This window comes from Homalodisca vitripennis, chromosome 3 (assembly GCF_021130785.1).
Source record: "Homalodisca vitripennis isolate AUS2020 chromosome 3, UT_GWSS_2.1, whole genome shotgun sequence".
In the NCBI taxonomy this organism is placed as follows: domain Eukaryota; kingdom Metazoa; phylum Arthropoda; class Insecta; order Hemiptera; family Cicadellidae; genus Homalodisca; species Homalodisca vitripennis.
In genome coordinates, this window is record NC_060209.1 from 5648236 (window position 1) to 5673483 (window position 25248).

The following is a 25248-nucleotide window of genomic DNA, read 5'->3' on the forward strand; positions in this document are numbered from 1 at the left end:
AGGTCACAGAGCCGAACATCCGCTCCCTCAGTATCCCAGACTGCTTCAGTCTACATTGTAAAAGTTATATCCTATCCCAGCAAAAATTAAAAATTAACGAATGTATGATTGACACTCACTGTCGTGTCCACTGTTGAGCAAGTGTTCGCCCAGGTCACAGCCGAACACCCGCTCCCCTCAGTATTCCCAGGACTGCTTCAGTTTTACATTGTAAAGTTTATATGCTATCCCAGCAATAAATTAACAATTAACGATGTATGATTGACACTCACTGTCGTGTCCACTGTTGAGCAAGTGTTCGCCCAGGTCACAGCCGAACACCTCTCACGAAACAAAATCTTCCCCAGTATCCCAGACTGCTTCAGTTTATTACATTGTAAAGTTTATATGCTATCCCAGCAATAATTAACAATTAACGATGTATGATTGACACTCACTGTCGTGTCCACTGTTGAGCAAGTGTTCGCCCAGTCACAGCCGAACACCCGCTCCCTCAGTATCCCAGACTGCTTCAGTTTTACATTGTAAAGTTATATGCTATCGCCATCAATAATTAACAATTAACGATGTATGATTGACACTCACTGTCGTATATTTTGGTCGTGTTTTCACTGTTGAGCAAGTGTTCGCCCAGGTCACAGCCGAACACACCTAGCTCCCCTCAGTATCCCAGACTGCTTCAGTTTACATTGTAAAGTTATATGCTATCCCAAGCAATAATTAACAATTAACGATGTATGATTGACACTCACTGTCGTGTCCACTGTTGAGCAAGTGTTCGCCCAGGTCACAGGCCGAACACCGCTCCCTCAGTATCCCAGACTGCTTCAGTCTACATTGTAAAGTTATATCCTATCCCAGCAATAATTTAACAATTAACGAATGTATGATTGACACTCCACTGTCGTGTCCACTGTTGACAAGTGTTCGCCCAGGTCACAGCCGAACACTCCCCGCTCCCTCAGTATCCCAGACTGCTTCAGTCTACATTGTAAAGTTATATCCTATCCCAGCAATAATTAACAATTAACGTAATGTATGATTGACACTCACTGTCGTGTCCACTGTTGAGCAAGTGTTCGCCCAGGTCACAGCCGAACACCCGCTCCCTCAGGTATCCCAGACTGCTTCAGTTTACATTGTAAAGTTATATGCTATCCCAGCAAAAATTAAAAATTAACGAATGTAATGATTTGACACTCACTGTCGTGTCCACTGTTTGAGCAAGTGTTCGCCCAGGTCACAGCCGAACACTGAAACCGCTCCCTCAGTAATCCAGACTGCTTCAGTCTACATTGTAAAGTTATATCCTATCCCAGCAAAAATTAAAAATTAACGAATGTATGATTGACACTCACTGTCGTGTCCACTGTTGAGCAAGTGTTCGCCCAGGTCACAGCCGAACACCCCGCTCCCCTCAGTATCCCAGACTGCTTCAGTCTCTACATTGTAAAGTTATATCCTATCCCAGGCAAAATAATAACAATTAAACTACGAATGTATGATTGACACTCACTGTCGTGTCCACTGTTGAGCAAGTGTTCGCCCAGGTCACAGCTGCCGAACATCCGCTCCCTCAGTATCCCAGAACTGCTTCAGTCTACATTGTAAAGTTATATCCTATCCCAGCGAATAAATGAACAATTAACGATGTATGATTGACACTCACTGTCGTGTCCACTGTTGAGCAAGTGTTCGCCAGGTCGTACAGCCGAACACCCGCTCCCTTCAGTATCCCAGACTGCTTCAGTCCTACATTGTAAAGTTATATCCTATCCCAGCAATAATTAACAATTAACGAATGTATGATTGACACTCACTGTCGTGTCCACTGTTGAGCAAAGTGTTTCGCCCAGGTCACAGCCGAACACCGCTCGCTCACCACCTCAGTATCCCAGACTGCTTCAGTTTACATTGTAAAGTTATATGCTATCCCAGCAATAATTAAACAATTAACGATGTATGATTGACACTCACTGTCGTGGTCCACTGTTGAGCAAGTGTTCGCTCCAGGTCACAGCCGAACACCCGCTCCCTCAGTATCCCAGACTGCTTCAGTTTACATTGTAAAGTTATATGCTATCCCAGCAATAATTAAACAATTAACGATGTATGATTGACACTCACTGTCGTGTCCACTGTTGAGCAAGTGTTCGCTACACAGGTCCACAGCCGAACACCCGCTCCCTCAGTATCCCAGACTGCTTCAGTTTACATTGTAAAGTTATATGCTATCCCAGCAATAATTAACAATTAACGATGTATGATTGACACTCACTGTCGTGTCCACTGTTCGAGCAAGTGTTCGCCCAGGTCACAGACAGCCGAACACCCGCTCCCTCAGTATCCCAGACTGCTTCAGTCTACATTGTAAAGTTATATCCTATCCCAGCAATAATTAACAATTAACGATTGTATGATTGACACTCACTGTCGTGTTCCACTGTTGAGCAAGTGTTCGCGCCAGGTCACAGGCCGAACACAGCCGCTCCCTCAGTATCCCAGACTGCTTCAGTCTACATTGTAAAGTTATATCCTATCCCAGCAAAAATTAAAAATTAACGAATGTATGATTGGACACTCACTGTCGTGTCCACTGTTTGAGCAAAGTGTTCGCCCAGGTCACAGCCGAACACCCGCTCCCTCAGTATCCCAGACTGCTTCAGTTTACATTGTAAAAGTTATATGCTATCCCAGCAATAATTAACAATTAACGATGTATGATTGACACTCACTGTCGTGTCCACTGTTGAGCAAGTGTTCGCCCAGGTCACAGCCGAACACCCGCTCCCTCAGTTATCCCAGACTGCTTCAGTTTACATTGTAAAGTTATATGCTATCCCAGCAATAATTAACAATTAACGATGTATGATTGACACTCACTGTCGTGTCCACTGTTGAGCAAGTGTTTCGCCCAGGTCACAGCCGAACACCCGCTCACCTCAGTATCCCAGACTGCTTCAGTTTACATTGTAAAGTTATATGCTATCCCAGCAATAATTAAACAATTAACGATGTATGATTGACACTCACTGTCGTGTCCACTGTTGAGCAAGTGTTCGCCCAGGTCACAGTCCGAACACAACCCGCTCCCTCAGTATCCCAGACTGCTTCAGTCTACATTGTAAAGTTATATCCTATCCCAGCAATAATTAACAATTAACGAATGTATGATTGACACTCACTGTCGTGTCCACTGTTGAGCAAGTGTTCGCCCAGGTCACAGCCGAACACCCGCTCCCTCAGTATCCCAGACTGCTTCAGTCTGCGTCGGCTCGGTCGAGAAAGAATGAAGGCTCTGAAGAATGCTATCAGCTTACCGTGCTTCCTGAAGTACAAAAATACTTTACTATGCGTTGACAGTAACCTTTCACAAATCAAAGCATTGGAAGTTTATTTAAAATGTACACAGACTCATACCTTATCACTCCTGATAACATCATTAAATTTGGGAAAACTGACACTGATTAGATCCTTGACTTTAATACTTTCTTTGACACACTTAAATAAAAATTTTGGTGTGGTAATATGAGTTAATCAGAAATCTAGTAAGAATCTTGGGGTAACTTGTTGATGACAAAATATAAGATACACAATATGAGTTTTCATCGATTAAAGTATGAAAAGAATGCAAATTTTAATGAATTAGTAAAATTCCAACAAGAAAAAAAAATTGTTTAGGCTACATTATAATAGAAAACAAACTAATAAATGAATACTTTCTGATATATACTAGCAAAATACTACACCGCCACTTATTGGAACATATTTTCCCTCCTTTATGGACCAAGTACTATATACATGTTACATTAACTCAGGGGAGGAAGAAAACCAAGAATAGTATATTGATGTTGAGTTAAGTCCCAAATCACCTTCCTCTTATTGCAAAGTTTGGAATCTGACGCTGTTACCTGTTAGTTGTGCACCTGATGAGACAATGAGGATATCTCTTCACCAGTTTAGAGGTGTATCTGATGTCGAAACCATGTAACGAATTTTTATTTTCATTGTCGCCGATTTTTTTTATCTCTTCAGGTGAACACAACCCCAGATTTCAAGAGTCAAGTCTGTAACAGCGTCAGATTCCAGGGGCTGCATCAAGAGGAAGGTGAACTGGAGCTAAACTCAACATTCACCTCGAATCAACCCTTCCCACCATAGCTACTTTATATATAGTAATAATGAATCATAACTCAAAATAAATAAACAATATTGTACTTGAGTAAAGTAACTGTTAAAAAATAAATTATTAGAAGGGATACAGTACTATTTATGATAAGCTATCCATTAAATTAGATACTGCATAATGATAGGAATCACTCTTAAATTATTATAGAGTCAAAGGGTTGCTGCTTGTAGAAGAGCATACAAGTATATAAAAACATGTACAAATTTGATTTTCTGTATGTGTGCATTTAATATAAAAGCAAAATGAATCCAAATTACTATGTTTCTATTTGTATAATTAAAGCAAAATAAGTTTTTATATTGGCTTTAATTTTCAGGTTTATTAATATTCCATTACTATTAAATTATGATACACAGACCTTTGCGTCTCATGCACCGGAACTATGGCATTGTCAATCATTGTAAATAACTCAAGAAAAAGAAATTATCTTACAAATATGATTGTAACAGGATTTGGTTTTTACATAGTTTTGGAACCACACTATTGTTTCCAGCCCCTACTTAACAGCTATTAATATCTTTGTATGTAATTCAAATTTCTTGGACACTACGATTTAATCCCACCCCCTGGCAAATAAAGACAAACCTATAATTATAATATAATACCAAGATACAGAGCCCTCTTTTGACTGTGGTATTATGGCTTATTTTTCATATTGGAATTATATTCAATATACAATAGTATTAAACAATTTCATTTTGTGATCTATGGATATTTCTAAATAAAACAACAAACATAACACATTATGATGAGCAATTGCACACTAACCTGAGGACAGGCTTGGTGGGGCCGGAGAGTGTGAGGGACTGGTGGAGATTGAGGTTGCGAGGCAGTTTGTCTGTGATGACAGCGACACAGTGTGATGGGAAAAATCCCACAAGAAATCCCCGCTTGCCCCTCCACCATGCACTTTCTTCCGGGGGTGGCATGTCTATCACCGAGATCATGTCTCCGATCTGGCACAACAACATATACTGTAAGTTTACAATTGTGACAATGACAATGGTAACTTCTTCAGGTGTGTTGGTCACCAAACACTACAAACATTTCCTACTTTGAGTACATTGAGAAGTGGAAATGGAGGGACTTAACACGTAACACATAGATGTGGTAGCTCGAATAAGTAACACAAAGTAGTGAAAATTACCGCATAAATCAACACTGCGGCTGACCAGGTAAACTAAATATTTTATGATGAATAGCTAAATTTACAGCAGTTTACTTAAGTATAAAAACATATAATAGAAATTATATTCATCCTTTTCAGTACAAAGGAAAACTTTTCAGTCCTTGGATCATTTACAACCAGACCTAATCAAGTTTTTTCTTAAGAGGCAAATATTAGATACCCGACAGATATTATTATTAGTGGTGGTTTCTAGGATGCACCTCACAATATGTGTATTGTCCAATTTTAAAATGTACAAATTAGACAAGTTTAATACTAGTCCAATCTTTGTCCAAGTGTAAGAAACCATATACAGTGTGAGATAAAAGTATGGATACACCGTGTTTAGTTTTTGATGGGCAAAGATGGGGGGATGGAACTCGGGACACCTTTTTAGGAAATAGAAGTGAACTTTTTAGTCACTATTACAACTTTGCTCACTTTCCCAAATGGGATTTTCGGGAGGGGGCTCAACATTTGTAAATGTAAAGCCCCATTAAGCAACACCTCATTTGAAACGTCTTGATCAGAGAAGAACAGTGGAAACTAGAGCTTTCTATCTCAATCCAGTACAAAATGGCTCATTGAAATTAATTAAAACTTAATTGAGACAAAACATCAATATCCACATTCAGAGGGTAACTTCAACCATATAACTTTATGAGGGAGGGTTGGTATAGCTTCAATACACAACCACTTTCCTTACAAACTCAAACCTGTTTTACAGTTATTACCTGCTGCATGCCAAGCAAATCTTATCAGTTTTGAGGGAGTCCAGTATCATGTTTAGTTTCTGGTTGGAATTAACAAAGTTAAGACTGTTTTTGTGATACTTTACGTTGAAATGGAGTGTTTAAGTGAACAAGAGCATATTATGATCCTTATGATGGAAGATCCGGATGAGGTCTTATGATGAAGTAAGAAATTTATGTAATGACACTTATCCCAATTAAAACCCTGTATCTAAATCAGCAGTTCAAAAAACAATCCAACGTTTCCAGGAAAAAGGCAGAATTAAAAACCACCCCAAACTTGGAGGATGACCAAAATCAGCTAAAAACGAAGCATTGTCACTTGACGTTTTAGTCTGTTGCAGAAGATCCTCATCCCTCAACAAGAAATTTTTCTCAAATATTAGGTATATCTCAAACATCAGTTTGTAAAATTTTACATGACAGTGGTTATAACATGTACAAAATTAGTTTAGTTCATGAGCTAAGTGAAGACGATTTTGATCGTAGAGTAGAATGTTTTGAAATAATGATGCGGCTTATTGATAATAATACAATTGGATTAAACAACATTGCTTTCTCAGATAAAGCAACTTTCATGTACACAGTAACATTAGCAGACACAATGTTCATTATTGGGCTGATGTTAACCCTTATTGGATGAGAGAGCAATATCCCAGAACCCTGAAAAATTAAACGTTTGGTTTGGCATTGTGAGGAATCACTTTGTTGGGCCCTTGTTTATTAATGGAAACCTTAATGCCGAGGTATACCAGGAAATGTCACAAAAAGCAGGTTTATCCAGCTATCCAAGTAGCAACCAACAACACTGTAATGAAGTTTAGTTCCAGCAGGATGGAGCTCCTCCGCACTATGGCCTGCATGTCCACAAGTATTTAAACAGTATCTTTTCCAAATTGTTGGATAGGCAGAAGAGAAAAGTATCGAGTGGACACCAAGATCACCAGATCTATCTCCACTTGACTACTTTGTCTGGGGTCACATTAAAAACAATATCTATAAAACGAAACCCCAGTGCATTAATGACCTTAGAGACAGAATCCCGTGTGTATCCGTACAGCTACGTGGACTTACATCGAAGGATATCTCGTCGGCAGCAACTGCAGTATACTTCTTGATACTGTAAGCAGCAGCAACAGCAGGCGTGTTGATCGGACAGTTGTCACCTTCTGTGACCAGCAGACGGCGACCACGATTATCCAACTCCAGCCAACTCAGCACCGGCCCACAGTTCATCAGGCTGCCCGCGATTGTAGACAGTCGGTTCACATATGAAGACAACAACTTCTCCACGTTTTCCTGAGGAGAGGGAACAAAATGAAACAGTCTTATCATAAATATATAAATTAACTGCATCAATTTGGCTACCAAAGGAAGGGTAACACAGGATGTGGGATAGCTGCTTGAAAGTGTTCAGGTGTTCTTATACAGACAGTTTGAGTACAAAAGATATAATATATATATATATATATATATATAGAGGGATATAGATTTTATTGTAAACTATACAATAAAATCTCAAAAAGTCCTCTTTATTTCTATAAGGAGTTTGTGTGATTTTGAGAAAGATCTAAACAATTCTGGAGAAACTAAGCCAAAGGGTCAAGTCGTAAGTAGACGGAAGCACATAGCCTATTTAATATGGCCAATATGACTGATAAATAGAAGCTTTCATAAGGACGACCAACAAAAATAATAAGAAAGGATTGTCACTCTTATACAATCATGCAATTGTTATCAACCTTTACTTTAATGGTGTATGCATCAATGGCCTTATAGTTATGATGTATTTTACTGGAAAAGTGAGAAAATATACAAACAGTAAAGAAAGTATAATGTGAAATACAATGAGGTGTGTAATAAATATAAATGAAGGAGAAGTTTCAAAAAATATTTTTACACATTAATTTGTATTACATTTCTTGTAGCGCTTGCAGTTTAATTAAATAAACACATCCTGTTTTAGTGATCAATTTGTTATGTTAATAGATTTATTACCAGAACAACTCAAAGAAAACAATTATAAGGAACACTGCATCAAAAGCAGATTATTTAATTTGTAAAATATATTGAAATGTGTGATTTGAAGGATAACTTTTGCCAAAAAATAAAAACAAGTGATATTTCCTCAACTTAAGAGTAATGAATAAGTGGGTAAGAAATCTTAAGTCTTGTTAATTTTTGTAACCTTTACTCAATGCGGGGAAATCCTTGTAATTATATACACTATTCATGTTCATGTCTGGTTTTGGACATATTTGCATTTGCATTTTTGCATATATTCAATCTGGGGTAACTATGAAATCTGTATGTATAGAAAATTATCAAATATACTTCTGCATATATATATATATATATATATATATATATATATATATATATATATATATATATATATATTATATATATATGCATAAAACTTCTAAGATTATCTTTCTTAATATTTTTTAAATGGTGCATTATGGGGACTCCAGTATGATATAATGAACCCAATTACAATATTATTGAATTAAATAATGAAATATGTACTTGAAGAGCTTAATTTAAATTAATTGTCTATGCAAATAATTCGATATAAACTAAAAACCCTAATAAATTCACCATTGACCAGAATTGCTTTATTAAATTAGACTAGTATTATTACTTTTATCATTTAAAAAAATTGCTATTTAAAATTGTATTAGACAATACCAATATATTAATGAGGCAGATCAACATTAAACAGACAGAACATTTATTTGTTGGGAAATTTTGGCCTAATATACTGCATCTTTTTGTGGAGAGATTTTTAAAATTAAACAAACATGGATATTTTAAGTGATATATTACAGATTGTTCACAGATTGTCCCAAACATAATTTTTTAAGAGAAATAAAAGTAATTTTACTAAGCCTTAAATGCCAAATCATAAAGAACTTTAATATTTTAAAGTATATTAAAATGGGTATAAAATTTTCATAGAAACACATTTTGCAAAACAATTTCCAACCTGTAAATCATATGGTGTTACTTGTTATAGTATTAATAGGAATAAAAAAAAATAATTTAAAACAATAAATTTTCATTTTGGTTAATGTTTACTTTAGCCCTAACCTACATAAACTTAAATCTACTTTTAACAATTTCTTAAAATAGAATATTTTTATTACTGGTAACAGAAATAATTTTCAGGCTGTGCAAACCATATATTCCAAAATAATTGTTGAGGTGTTTTAATTTTAAGTTATATCTCAATTAGTCCTCAACCTTGAGGAGAGTTGTATGTTTTATAATGCCAATTTAAATGGTTCATGCACTTCTACAGTAGCAGACATTGTCAACCATTGCGCTGCTGCGTATAATAGATTAATATTATTAGGCGAGTTTGTAATATTTTTAGTTCTCAAGCATTTGTGACCCGTCTTTGGGATTTTATATTTTACCGTTGCCGTAGTCCTGATGTAGCTGATGGCCAGAGATGGCACCGTTAGTTAGCCCGATCACCTACTACTTACTACTGCCTTTTACGAGATTAAAACAAAAATATTCAGCCTTTTCAAAATTTAATTTTTATTAATTTAATTTAATTTTCAAACATTTACCTTTTGAAAAATAACAAATATTATGAAGTGGCTAAAGTAAACATTTACACCAAAACAGTATTCATGGCTAATATTTTATTAAAAAAGGAAAATTGAAAGAATGCTAACTAGAAATACTACTTAGTTAGATGTGAAAAATATGTTTGGTGTTTATCTGTAATTTGCTGTGAATGGTATATACTTCAAAACATGAATCAGGATGCAGAACAGGTTTTGCAGCACAGATCTTGCAGACATACAGTAGTTCGTTCACGACGAATCCCCTTTTAGCAGAAACGACACACTGAAAGATCTTTGATCTTTTTTCTAAAAATATGATAGCCTAGAAGTCTTTTCTCCTGTGGTCTATTACTTTAGGTAAACGTATCCGTTTTCTTAGGGTAGAATTTAATTCCAATTTATCGCTCTCAAGTGAACGAACCAGATTTTTTTCTGAACTGTGGCTATGTCAGTGTTCTATTCAGCTGTATATCCTTGTATAAAAGATATGAATTGACAATCACCACCTCTAACAACCACAAATCATCTCCATATTTTTGATATGATATAATATAATTGATATGATATGATATAATTGATATGATTTAATGAAATGGTCGCGTTGACCAACTGCGGCCATGTGTTTTGTGTAATCCAAAACAACGTACAGTTTTACAATAGGTGTTCTATATGACATCTTGGTGACCTCTCTTGTTTCTTGTGGTCAACATGTGAACCACACGCTTATCTCTCCAAGATAAAACAAAGATATCATTTTTGTTGGCTACAAATAGTTGTTTGTCATAACTGTATCCGTCAAAAACACTTCATCTGCCAACTCAGGACTTGTAAAATACATACCTTTTAAAGACATACAAACCCGTAGAAGGCTCCTTTAAGTCTCTAATAATGACAGGTTGACACGATGATTTAACAACCTGTGTTTTTTAATAATAGTGAAGAGTTTGGGATTGTTTTACTGTCCCTTGCCGAATTGCCCCTTGGAAGAAATAATACTCTCATCGACAACCACAAAGTCACAAGTTGGATAAAACAGTCTACACTCTTTTTGTATATAATCGAAAATTCGGGTTATTTGTTAAGTCTCACACATATCTTCATTTGTTCTTGAAAATTATTGAAACAAAGATTCCAGTATATGGTAAGAAAAACGTCCTCGGTTTTGGATAAAACATCGCCAGATAAGGAACTTTGTCTGCCCACTTAGTACACCAAGGAACAAAGTAATGTTTGGCAGAAGAAAAAGGACCCATATTTTTAATTACTTATAACATTCTTTCCCATACAAATTCGATCGATTATAAATATTACTGAAAAGGCTCTTGTGTCCTCATACCAATTGCATGAAACTGTAAAACTTGGCCATTACAGGAACTGTGTGAGAGGAGATAAGGCTCAGAGTCACATCAGTCCAGTCGCGTTTCTGGTAATCTTCCAATCAGCCAGAGAAGTCTTGGCCTAACTTGTATGTTCTGTTGGTAAACAGGAGAGGTGACACTTTCACTGATGACATTATATACAGGAACTGTGTGAGAGGAGATAAGGCTCAGAGTCACATCAGTCCAGTCGCGTTTCTGGTAATCTTCCAATCAGCCAGACAAGTCTTGGCCTAACTTGAATGTTCTGTTGGTAAACTGGAGAGGTGACACTTTCACTGATGACATTATATACAGGAACTGTGTGAGAGGAGATAAGGCTCAGAGTCACATCAGTCCAGTCGCGTTTCTGGTAATCTTCCAATCAGCCAGACAAGTCTTGGCCTAACTTGAATGTTCTGTTGGTAAACTGGAGAGGTGACACTTTCACTGATGACATTATATACAGGAACTGTGTGAGAGGAGATAAGGCTCAGAGTCACATCAGTCCAGTCGCGTTTCTGGTAATCTTCCAATCAGCCAGACAAGTCTTGGCCTAACTTGTATGTTCTGTTGGTAAACAGGAGAGGTGACACTTTCACTGATGACATTATATACAGGAACTGTGTGAAGGAGATAAGGCTCAGAGTCACATCAGTCCAGTCCCGTTTCTGGTAATCTTCCGATCAGCCAGACAAGTCTTGGCCTAACTTGAATGTTCTGTTGGTAAACTGGAGAGTGACACTTTCACTGATGACATTATATACAGGAACTGTGTGAGAGGAGATAAGGCTCAGAGTCACATCAGTCCAGTCGCGTTTCTAGTAATCTTCCAATCAGTCAGACAAGTCTTGGCCTAACTTGAATGTTCTGTTGGTAAACTGGAGAGGTGACACTTTCACTGATGACATTATATACAGGAACTGTGTGAGAGGAGATAAGGCTCAGAGTCACATCAGTCCAGTCGCGTTTCTGGTAATCTTCCAATCAGCCAGACAAGTCTTGGCCTAACTTGTATGTTCTGTTGGTAAACTGGAGAGGTGACACTTTCACTCCCAGAGTAGTCTGTTTGTACCTGGGGGGATGGTAAAATGCTGTCTCTTAACTGTCACACTCATCACAATTATGGAAATTATGGAAATTATTATCCTCAGTTCCACTGGCAATCGGTTCTTTCTATATAAATTACGCAATGGAAAATGAGTCTTCCATAACAGATTCTTCTAATTCCGAATCTTTAACTTTCGATATCGTAAAAGGTAGTAAGGCTAAAAAAAAGTCAATTCAATCATTATATAAACGAATATAAAACACTTCTTAGTTGAAACAAAAGATGACGTGACTGTGAATATTCCACAACCACCACAGCACGGACTAAGAGTGCATGGGTAGACGTCATTGGCTGTGTAGAAGACGAGAGTGTGGCCTCCCACAGTTTTTTTGTCCACAATGTTTTATCAGGCCTACGCTCTTGTCATTTCTCTATTATATTCTCATTTATGGGTCTGTATACATTGTTAGCATCTTTTAGTCGTTTTAAAATAATAATTTTGGGACTGCGCACTTCATTGATAATTGATAAATATTGATGTTATTTGGTATCAACGACACCCATACCTTCACCTTACCTATCCAGAATATCCTGTCACCCCGGAAGCAAGCGCTAAGCTCTTTTTTGAATCTAGTTCATGGTAGGTTTCTCAGCTTCTTGTTCTGGGTGAACATAATATTAATAATAACGTCTTTATTTAGCAAGCGTTCTTCAAAGTAAGACTCTGATTTACAAGACAACTTTTGTCATAACTTACAGGTAATTATTACATAAATTACAGGTAATAATAGTTATTCTAAATGATATAAAATTACATAATTATTCTAACTTATAAAATTATATAAATATCTCTTTAACATGATTTTTAAATGTACTATAACTAAGGGTCTTTAAAGCAGGGGGCAAAGCATTGTATATTTCCGGTCCAAAGTAGCTAAAACCTTTCTTGCCAATTTCTAGGCGGACCCTAGGCAAATGAAGTAGGCTGTCCTGCCGAGTACTGCGAGAATTTATTTCATGCCTGAAAATAAGTTTTTTCCTGAGATGTCCTGAGATTATGTTTTTCATTCCAATGTGTAACATAAAATTGTAACATTGAAAGGTTTAAAATAGATACTTGAAACTGAAAAACAAAATATTTTGAAAGTTTTGTTTCAAGTTAATAACCTCACATAAAATTAACCTTTTTCTGTATGTACTGCAAGGGATACTTATTGCTAGTACAATAAGCCTATAAGTTTAATAGGGTTTGACAACTGAAACTGATGTTATCAATGTATTTCTTCATATCAAAATTTCTTCATTTCGTAGATACAGCGGTGGAGCTGCTGGTCCAGCATGCGGAAGTTGCGATCTCGTATGTGAGTGAGAGATAGACAGACGTTATACTGTACCTGTGAGTCCGGCGGTGCCTCGGGAAGTTCGACCAGATTGCTGAACTTGCAGTCGTAGATACAGTGGTGGAGCTGCTGGTCCAGCATGCGGAAGTTGCGATCTCGTATGTGAGTGAGAGATAGACAGACGTTATACTGTACCTGTGAGTCCGGCGGTGCCTCGGGAAGTTCGACCAGATTGCTGAACTTGCGGTCGTAGATACAGTGGTGGAGCTGCTGGTCCAGCATGCGGAAGTTGCGATCTCGTATGTGAGTGAGAGATAGACAGACGTTATACTGTACCTGTGAATCCGGCGGTGCCTCGGGAAGTTCGACCAGATTGCTGAACTTGCAGTCGTAGATACAGCGGTGGAGCTGCTGGTCCAGCATGCGGAAGTTGCGATCTCGTATGTGAGTGAGAGATAGACAGACGTTATACTGTACCTGTGAGTCCGGCGGTGCCTCGGGAAGTTCGACCAGATTGCTGAACTTGCAGTCGTAGATACAGCGGTGGAGCTGCTGGTCCAGCATGCGGAAGTTGCGATCTCGTATGTGAGTGAGAGATAGACAGACGTTATACTGTACCTGTGAGTCCGGCGGTGCCTCGGGAAGTTCGACCAGATTGCTGAACTTGCGGTCGTAGATACAGCGGTGGAGCTGCTGGTCCAGCATGCGGAAGTTGCGATCTCGTATGTGAGTGAGAGATAGACAGACGTTATACTGTACCTGTGAGTCCGGCGGTGCCTCGGGAAGTTCGACCAGATTGCTGAACTTGCGGTCGTAGATACAGTGGTGGAGCTGCTGGTCCAGCATGCGGAAGTTGCGATCTCGTATGTGAGTGAGAGATAGACAGACGTTATACTGTACCTGTGAGTCCGGCGGTGCCTCGGGAAGTTCGACCAGATTGCTGAACTTGCGGTCGTAGATACAGCGGTGGAGCTGCTGGTCCAGCATGCGGAAGTTGCGATCTCGTATGTGAGTGAGAGATAGACAGACGTTATACTGTACCTGTGATTCCGGCGGTGCCTCGGGAAGTTCGACCAGATTGCTGAACTTGCAGTCGTAGATACAGCGGTGGAGCTGCTGGTCCAGCATGCGGAAGTTGCGATCTCGTATGTGAGTGAGAGATAGACAGACGTTATACTGTACCTGTGAGTCCGGCGGTGCCTCGGGAAGTTCGACCAGATTGCTGAACTTGCGGTCGTAGATACAGCGGTGGAGCTGCTGGTCCAGCATGCGGAAGTTGCGATCTCGTATGTGAGTGAGAGATAGACAGACGTTATACTGTACCTGTGAGTCCGGCGGTGCCTCGGGAAGTTCGACCAGATTGCTGAACTTGCGGTCGTAGATACAGCGGTGGAGCTGCTGGTCCAGCATGCGGAAGTTGCGATCTCGTATGTGAGTGAGAGATAGACAGACGTTATACTGTACCTGTGAGTCCGGCGGTGCCTCGGGAAGTTCGACCAGATTGCTGAACTTGCGGTCGTAGATACAGCGGTGGAGCTGCTGGTCCAGCATGCGGAAGTTGCGATCTCGTATGTGAGTGAGAGATAGACAGACGTTATACTGTACCTGTGAGTCCGGCGGTGCCTCGGGAAGTTCGACCAGATTGCTGAACTTGCGGTCGTAGATACAGCGGTGGAGCTGCTGGTCCAGCATGCGGAAGTTGCGATCTCGTATGTGAGTGAGAGATAGACAGACGTTATACTGTACCTGTGAGTCCGGCGGTGCCTCGGGAAGTTCGACCAGATTGCTGAACTTGCGGTCGTAGATACAGCGGTGGAGCTGCTGGTCCAGCATGCGGAAGTTGCGATCTCGTATGTGAGTGAGAGATAGACAGACGTTATACTGTACCTGTGAGTCCGGCGGTGCCTCGGGAAGTTCGACCAGATTGCTGAACTTGCGGTCGTAGATACAGCGGTGGAGCTGCTGGTCCAGCATGCGGAAGTTGTCGTAGGTCCGCCGCAACAGCCATGTCTGAGCCCCGCTGGTCACACGGACTGTCACTGCCTTGTCTGTCTCCGAGGCTGCTCGAAGTGACTCCTCGTCGCACACCGACACCTACACCAACACACATTCTCTCTCCAGTCACGTGCTTACAAGTGACAATGTTTTGCACCTAACATTAGACAAACAAAGTCATCTCATTTAAATCATTTGTTATATAAATCGTGGTGTGATGCTCTTCAAAACTGTTTAACTCGATTGTCTACAAATGCGTTCAGAAATATATTATGCTCATTGATGGTATTCATAAATTGACCATAAAATAACACAATTACACATTACATTTCTGTGATATAGAATGTACGGACAAACTATAAACATGTGCCAACATAAACAGTGAGAGCTGTCACTGACTGGTGGTTACATACACGAGAGGCTGTAGTATGATTTGTAGTGAAAGGCTAATGGCTATATCCTACGACAACTAGACCTCAACATGAACAGTGAGAGCTATCACTGACTGGTGGTTATATACACGAGAGTCAGTAGTGTGGTTTGTAGTGAAAGGCTAATGGCTATATCCTACGACAACTAGACCTCAACATAAACAGTGACAGCTATCACTGACTGGTGGTTATATACACGAGAGTCAGTAGTGTGGTTTGTAGTGACAGGCTAATGGCTATATCCTACGACAACTAGACCTCAACATAAACAGTGACAGCTATCACTGACTGGTGGTTATATACACGAGAGTCAGTAGTATGGTTTGTAGTGAAAGGCTAATGGCTATATCCTACGACAACTAGACCTCAACATAAACAGTGACAGCTATCACTGACTGGTGGTTATATACACGAGAGTCAGTAGTGTGGTTTGTAGTGAAAGGCTAATGGCTATATCCTACGACAACTAGACCTCAACATAAACAGTGACAGCTATCACTGACTGGTGGTTATATACACGAGAGTCAGTAGTGTGGTTTGTAGTGAAAGGCTAATGGCTATATCCTACGACAACTAGACCTCAACATAAACAGTGACAGCTATCACTGACTGGTGGTTATATACACGAGAGTCAGTAGTATGGTTTGTAGTGAAAGGCTAATGGCTATATCCTACGACAACTAGACCTCAACATAAACAGTGACAGCTATCACTGACTGGTGGTTATATACACGAGAGTCAGTAGTATGTTTTGTAGTGAAAGGCTAATGGCTATATCCTACGACAACTAGACCTCAACATAAACAGTGACAGCTATCACTGACTGGTGGTTATATACACGAGAGTCAGTAGTATGGTTTGTAGTGAAAGGCTAATGGCTATATCCTACGACAACTAGACCTCAACATAAACAGTGAGAGCTATCACTGACTGGTGGTTATATACACGAGAGTCTGTAGTATGATTTGTAGTGACAGTGCTAATGGCTATATCCTACTGCAACTAGATCTCAACATAAACAGTGAGAGCTATCACTGACTGGTGGTTATATACACGAGAGCCAGTTGCATGGTTTGTAGTGACAGGCTAATGGCTATATCCTACTGCAAATAGACCTCAACATAAACAGTCAGAGCTATCACTGACTGGTGGTTATATACACGAGAGTCAGTAGTGTGGTTTGTTAGTGATAGGCTAATGGCTATATCATACGACAACTAGACCTCAACATGAACAGTGACAGCTATCACCGACTGGTGGTTATATACACGAGATTCAGTAGTATGGTTTGTAGTGAAAGGCTAATGGCTATATCCTACGACAACTAACCTCAACATAAACAGTGACAGCTATCACTGACTGGTGGTTATATACACGAGAGTCAGTAGTATGGTTTGTAGTGAAAGGCTAATGGCTATATCCTACTGCAACTAGACCTCAACATAAACAGTGAGAGCTATCACTGACACTCAGTGGTTATATACACGAGAGTCAGTAGTGTGGTTTGTAGTGAAAAGCTAATGGCTATATCCTACGACAACTAGACCTCAACATAAACAAGTGAGAGCTATCACTGACTGGTGGTTATATACACGAGAGTCAGTAGTGTGGTTTGTAGTGAAAGGCTAATGGCTATATCCTACGACAACTAGACCTCAACATAAACAGTGACAGCTATCACTGACTGGTGGTTATATACACGAGAGTCAGTAGTGGTTTGTAGTGACAGGCTAATGGCTATATCCTACTGACAACTAGACCTCAACATAAACAGTGACAGCTATCACTGACTGGTGGTTATATACACGAGAGTCAGTAGTGTGGTTTGTTGTGAAAGGCTAATGGCTATATCCTACTGCAACTAGACCTCAACATAAACAGTGAGAGCTATCACTGACTGGTGGTTATATACACGAGAGCCAGTATGCGTGGTTTGTAGTGACAGGCTAATGGCTATATCCTACTGCAACTAGACCTCAACATAAACAGTGAGAGCTATCACTGACACTCAGTTCTATACACGAGAGTCAGTAGTGTGGTTTGTAGTGAAAGGCTAATGGCTATATCCTACTGCAACTAGACCTCAACATAAACAGTGAGAGCTATCACTGACTGGTGGTTATATACACGAGAGACCCATAGTTGCGTGGTTTGTGTTGTGACAGGCTAATGGCTATATCCTACTGCAAAACTAGACTCAACATAAACAGTGAGAGCTACTTCACTGACTGGTGGTTATATACACGAGAGCCAGTAGTTGCGTGGTTTGTAGTGACAGGGTAATACAGCTATATCCTACGACAACTAGACCTCAACATAAACAGTGAGAGCTATCACTGACTGGTGGTGATATACACGAGAGTCAGTAGTGTGGTTTGTAGTGAAAGGCTAATACAGCTATATCTACAACGACAACTAGACCTCAACATAATAAACAGTGCGAGAGCTATCACTGACTGGTGGTTATATACACGAGAGTCAGTAGTGTGGTTTGATAGTGAAAGGCTTAATACTCAGCTATATCCTATACGACAACTAAAACCTCAACATAAACAGTGAGAGCTATCACTGACTGGTGGTTACATACACGAGAGTCTGTAGTATGGTTTGTAGTGAAAGGTAATACAGCTATATCCTACTGACAACTAGACCTTCAACATAAACAGTGAGGAGCTATCATGGGACTGGTGGTTATATACACTAGAGCAGTCTCTGTAGTATGATTTTGTAGTGACACCCCCCCCCCCCCCCCCTGGCTGCTAATGGCTATATCCTACTGCAACTAGACCTCAACATAAACAGCGAGAGCTATCACTGACTGGTGGTTATATACACGGAGAGTCAGTTGCGTGGTTTGTTAGTGACAGGGCTAATGGCTATATCCTACTGCAACTAGACCTCAACATAAACAGTCATAGAGCTATCACTGACTGGTGGTTATATACACGAGAGTCAGTAGTGTGGTTTGTTTGTGACACGGCTAATGGCTATCATCCTACAACATACTAGACCACAACATAAACAGTAAAGAGCTATCACTGACTGGTGGTTATATACACGAGAGCCAGTTGCGTGGTATGGTAGTGACAGGCTAATGGCTATATCCTACTGCACACTAGTACCTTAAACATAACCAGACAAAACAGTGAGAGCTATCACTGACACTCAGTTCTATTACACGTGAGTCAGTAGTGTGGTATGTAGTGACAGGCTAATGGCTATATCCTACTGCAACTAGACCTCAACATAAACAGTGAGAGCTATCCACTGACACTCAGTGGTTATCTATACACGTGAGTCAGTTAGTGTTGTGGTTTGTAGTGACAGGGCTAATGGCTTTATCCTACTGGCAACTAGACCTCAACATAAAACAGTCAGGAGCTATCACTGTACTGGTGGTTATATACACACGAGAAGAGGCCAGTAGTGCATGGTTTGTAGTTGTGACAGGCTAATGGCTAATATATCCTACTGCAAAACTAGACCTCAACATAAACAGTGAGAGCTATCACTGGACTGGTGGTTATTTACACGAGAGCCAGCTGTGCATTGTTTGTAGTGAAAGGCTAATGGCTATAATCCTACTGCAAACTAGACCTCAACATTAAACAGTGAGAGCTATCACTGGACTGTGGTTATATACACGAAGAGTCAGTAGTGTGGTTTGTTAGTGAAAGGCTAATACAGCTATATCCTATACGACAACTAGTACCTCAACATAAACAGTGAGAGCTATCACTGACTGGTGGTTATATACTCGAGACGAGAGTGTAGTGTTGGTTTGTAGTGGGGAAAGGCTAATACAGCTATATCCTACAACAACAAAACCTCAACATAAATCAGTGAGAGCATATCACTGTTCTGGTGGTTATATACACGAGAGCTGTAGTTTGCGTGGTTATGTTAGTGACAGGCTAATGGCTCTATATCCCCTACTGCAACTAGACCTCAACATAAAACAGTGAGATGTATCACTGACTGGTGGTTATATACACGAGAGGCCCAGTAGTGCGTGGTTTGTAGTGACAGGCTAATGGCTATATCCTATCTGCAACTTAGACCACAACATAAACAGTAAGAAGAGCTATCACTGACTGGTGGTTATATACACGAGAGTCAAGTAGTGTGGTAGTTTGTTGTGACAGGCTAATGGCTACAATCCTACGACAACTAGACCACAACATAAACAGTAAGAGCTATCACTGACTGGGTGGTTCATATATACACGCGAGTCAGTTAAGTGCGTGGTTTAGTAGTGACAGGCTAATGGCTATATCCCTACTGCAACTAGACCTTAACATAAAACAGTGAGAGCTATCACTGACACTCCAGGTTCTATACACGTGAGTCAGTAGTGTGGTATGTAGTGACAGGATAATGGCTATATCCTACTGCAACTAGACCTCAACATAAACAGTTGCGAGCTATCACTGACACTCAGTTTTCTATACACGTGAGTCAGTAGTATTGTGGTTTGTAGTGACAGGCTACTTAAATGGCTATATCACTACTTGCAACTATGACCCTCAAACATAAAACAGTCAGAGCTATCACTGACACTGGTGGGTCTATATACACGTGAGTCAGTAGTGGGGGTTTGTAGTGATAGGCTAATGGCTATATCATACTGCAACTAGACTCAACATAAACAGTCAGAGCTATCACTGACTGGTGGTTATATACTACGAGATGCCAGTAGTGTGGTTTGTTGTGACAGGCTAATGGCTACATCATTACGACAACTAGACCTCAACATAAACAGTAAGAGCTATCACTGACACTGGTGGTTATATACACGAGAGCCAGTTGCGTGGTTTTGTAGTGGACAGGCTAATGGCTATATCCTACTGCAACTAGACCTCTAACATAAACAGTGAGAGTATAAAATCACTGACACTCAGTTCTATACACGTGAGTCAGTAGTGTGGTATGTAGTGACAGGCTAATTGGCTATATCCAACTGCATAACTAGACCTCAACATAAACAGTGAGAGCTATCACTGCCATTTGGGTTGGTACTATGTATACACGAGTGAGTCAGTAGTGTTGGTTTGTAGTGACAGGCTAATACTGGCTATATCCTACTGCAACTAGACCTCAACATAAACAATGAGAGCTATCTCCTGACTGGTGGTTATATACACGTAGAGTCGCAGTAGTGAGCTGGTTTGTAGTGAAAGGCTAATACAGCTATATCCTACGACAACCTAGACCTCAACATAAACAGTGAGAGCTATCACTGACTGGTGGTTATATACACGAGAGTCAGTAGTGCGTGGTTTGTAGTGACAGGCTAATGGCTATATCCTACTGCAACTAGACCTCAACATAAACAGTCCCAGAGCTATCACTGACTGGTCGGTTATATACACGAGAGTCAGTAGTGTGGTTTGGTTGTGACAGGCTAATGGCTATATCCTACTGCAACTAGACCTCAACATAAACAGCGAGAGCTATCACTGGACACTGGTGGGTATATAGCACGAGAGCCCAGTTGCGTGGTGTAGTCAGTAGTGTGTTGTACTATTTCCAGGGCCATCTCTGGCTAATGGCTATATATTCCTACTGCAACTAGACCTCAACATAAACATTGAGAGCTATCACTGACAACTCAGGTGGTCTACTATTACACGTGAGTCAGTAGTTGTGGTTTGTATGTGACAGGGCTAATGGGCTATATCCTACTGCAAACTAGACCTCACACATAAACAAGTGAGAGCTATCACTGACTGGTGGTTATATACACGAGAGTCAGTAGTGTGGTTGTTAGTGACAGGGCTAATGGTGCTATATCCTACTGCAACCTAGAACCTCAACATAAACAGTTGAGTGAGAGCTATCACTCTGGGACTGGTGGTTATATACACGTGAGCCAGTTGCGTGGTTTGTAGTGACAGGGGTAATACGGCTATATCCTACTGCAACTAGGACCCTTCAACATAAAACAGTGAGAGCTATCCCACTGCGACTGGTGGTTAGTTATATACACGAGAGTCAGTAGTGAGGTTTGTAGTGAAAGGTCTAATACAGCTATATCCTAACACGACAACTAGACTCCTCAACATAAACAGTGAGGGGCAGAGCTATCACTGACGTGGTGGTTACATACACGAGAGTCAGTAGTGTGGTTTGTAGTGAAAGGCTAATACAGCTATATCCTACAACAACTAAAACCTCAACATAAACAGTGAGAGCTATCACTGACTGGTGGTTACATACCACGAGAGTCAGTAGTGTGGTTTGTAGTGACAGGCTAATACAGCTATATCCTACTGACAACTAGACCTCAACATAAACAGTGAGAGCTATCACTGACTGGTGGTTATATACACGAGAGCCTGTTGCGTGCGGAATGAGTTTTGTAGTGACAGGCTAATGGCTATATCCTACTGCAACTAGACCTCAACATAAACAGTGAGAGCTATCACTGACTGGTGGTTATATACACGAGAGTCGTAGTTGTCGTGGTTTGTAAGTGACAGGCTAATGGCTATCATCCTACTGCAACTAGACCTCAACATAAACAGTCAGAGCTATCCACTGACTGGTGGTTATATACACGAGAGTCAGTATTGCGTGGTTTGTTGTGACAGGCTAATGGCTACAATCATACGACATACTAGACCTCACTATCAGATAAAACAGTAAGAGCTATCACTGACACTGGTGGTTATATTACACGTTGAGTTCAGTAGTTGCCGTGGTATTTGTAGTGACAGGCTAATGGCTATATCCTACTGCAACTAGACCTCAAACATAAACAGGTAGAGAGCTATCACTGACACTCAGTTCTAGTACACGTGAGTCAGTAGTGTGAGTATGTAGTGCAGGCTAATGGCTATATCTACTGCACACTAGACCTCCAAACATAAAACAGTGAGAGCTATCACTGACACTCAGTTCTATACACGAGAGTCAGTAGTTGTGGATGTAGTGACAGGCTATTACAATGGCTATATCCTACTGCAACTAGACCTCAACATAAACAATGAGATGAAAGCTATCTCTGACTGGTGGTTATATACACGAGAGTCAAGTTGCGTGGTTTGTAGTGAAAGGCTAATAACAGCTATAATCCTACTGACAACTAGAACCTCAACATAAACAGTGAGAGCTAGTCTTCACTGTTGACTGGAGGTTATATACACGAGAGTCCAGTTGCGTTTGGGGTTTGTAGTGACAGGCTAATGGCTATATCCTACTGGCAACTAGCACATCAACATAAACAGTCAGAGCTATCACTGACTGGTGGTTTATATACACGAGAGTCAAGTAAGTGTGGTTTGTTGTGACAGGCTAATGGCTATATCCTTACTGCAACTAGACCTCAACATAAAACAGCGAGAGCTATCACTGACTGGTGGTTATATAACACGAGAGCCAGTTGCATTGTTTGTAGTGAGACAGGCTAATACAGGCTATATCCTACGACAACTAGACCTCAACATAAACAGTGAGAGCTATCACTGACTGGTGGTTATATACACGATAGTCAGTAGTGTGGTTTGTAGTGAAAGGCTAATACAGCTATATCTTACAACAACAATAGACCTCAACATAAACAGTGAGAGCTATCACTGACATGGTGGTTAGTAATACACGAGAGTCAGTAGTGTATGGTTTGTTGTGAAAGGCTAAATACAGCTATATCCTACGACAACTAAAACCTCAACATAAACAGTGAGAGCTATCACTGACTGGTGGTTACATACACGAGAGTCTGTAGTATTGGTTTGTAGTGAAAGGCTAATACAGCTATATCCTACGACAACTAGACCTCAACATAAACAGTGAAGAAGCTATCATCACTGACTGGTGGTTATATACTCGAGAGGCTGTAGTATGATTGTAGATAGTGACAGGCTAATGGCTATTAATTCCTACTGCAACTAGACCTCAACATAAACAGTGAGAGCTATCACTGACTGGTGGTTAATACACGAGAGCCAGTTGCGTGGTTTGTAAGTGAAGGCTAATGGCTATATCCATACTGGCAACTAGACCTCAACATAAACAGTCAGAGCTATCACTGACTGGTGGTTATATACACGAGAGCCAGTGGGGGGGGGGGGTGGGGGCCGCGTTGGTTTGTTGTGGACAGGCTAATGGCTACATTCCATACTGCAACTAGACCTCAACATAAACAGTAAGAGCTATCACTGACTGGTGGTTATATACACGTGAGCCAGTTGCGTGGGTTTGTAGTGACAGGCTAATGGCTATATCCTACTGCAAACTAGACCTTAACATAAACAGTGAGAGCTATCACTGACACTCAGTTCTATACACGTGAGTCAGTAGTGTGGTATGTAGTGACAGGCTAATGGCTATATCCTACTGCAACTAGACCTCAACATAAACAGTGAGAGCTATCACTGACACTCAGTTGGTTATATACACGATGAGTCAGTAGTGTGGTTTGTAGTGACAGGCTAATGGCTATATCCTACTGCAACTAGACCTCAACATAAACAGGTGAGAGCTATCTCTGACTGGTGGTTATATTACACGAGAGTCAGTAGTTGTGGTTTGTAGTGACTAGGCTAATACAGCTATATCCTACGACAACTAGACCTCAACATAAACAGTGCAGAGCTATCACTGACTGGTGGTTATATACACGCGAGAGTCAGTTTGCGTGGTTTGTAGTGACAGGCTAATGGCTATTATCCTACTGCCAACTAGGACCTCAAAACATAAACAGGTCAGAGCTATCACTGACTGGTGGTTATATACACGAGAGTCCAGTCAGTGTGGTTTGTAGTGACAGGCTAATGGCTATTATCCTACTGACAACTAGACCTCAACATAAACAGAGCGAGAGTGACTATCACTGACTGGTGGTTATATCAACACGAGAGCCAGTTGCGTGGTTTGTCTTGACAGGCTAATTGGCTATATCCTACTGCAACTAGAACCTCAACATAAAACAGTGAGAAATGAGAGCTATCACTGGACACTCAGTGGTTATATACACGAGAGCACAGTTGCGTGGTTTGTAGTGACAGTCGCTAATGGCTATATCCTACTGCAACTAGACCTCAACATAAACAGTTGAGAGCTATCAACTGTGACACTCGGTTGGTTATATACACGTGAGTCCAGTAGTGTGGTTTGTAGTGAAAGCTAATACAGCTATATCCTACTGCAACTAGACCTCAACATAAACAATGAGAGCTATCACTGGACTGAGTGGTTATATACACGAGAGTCAGTAGTGTGGTTTTGTAGTGAAAGGCTAATACAGCTATATCCTACTACAACAGAAACCTCAACATGTAAAACAGTGGAAGAGCTATCACTGACTGTGGTAGGTTATATACACGAGAGTCGTTAGTGTGGTTTGTAGTGAAAGGCTGATACAGTATATCTACGAAGCAACATAA

General features: G+C 40.3%; 1 protein-coding gene across 1 annotated transcript in view; it reads right to left on the minus strand.

Moving 5' to 3' along the window:
* LOC124356519 overlaps positions 1-25248 on the minus strand; it is a 67533-nt gene that overhangs the window by 34424 nt on the left and 7861 nt on the right. Inside the window, exons 3-6 of the mRNA XM_046807573.1 lie at positions 13632-15530; positions 7184-7408; positions 4958-5145; positions 3186-3328 (exon numbers count right to left, since the gene is read on the minus strand). Of these exons, the coding sequence (XP_046663529.1) occupies positions 3186-3328; positions 4958-5145; positions 7184-7408; positions 13632-15530 (2455 nt within the window). The remainder of the gene's footprint in view (positions 1-3185; positions 3329-4957; positions 5146-7183; positions 7409-13631; positions 15531-25248) is intronic.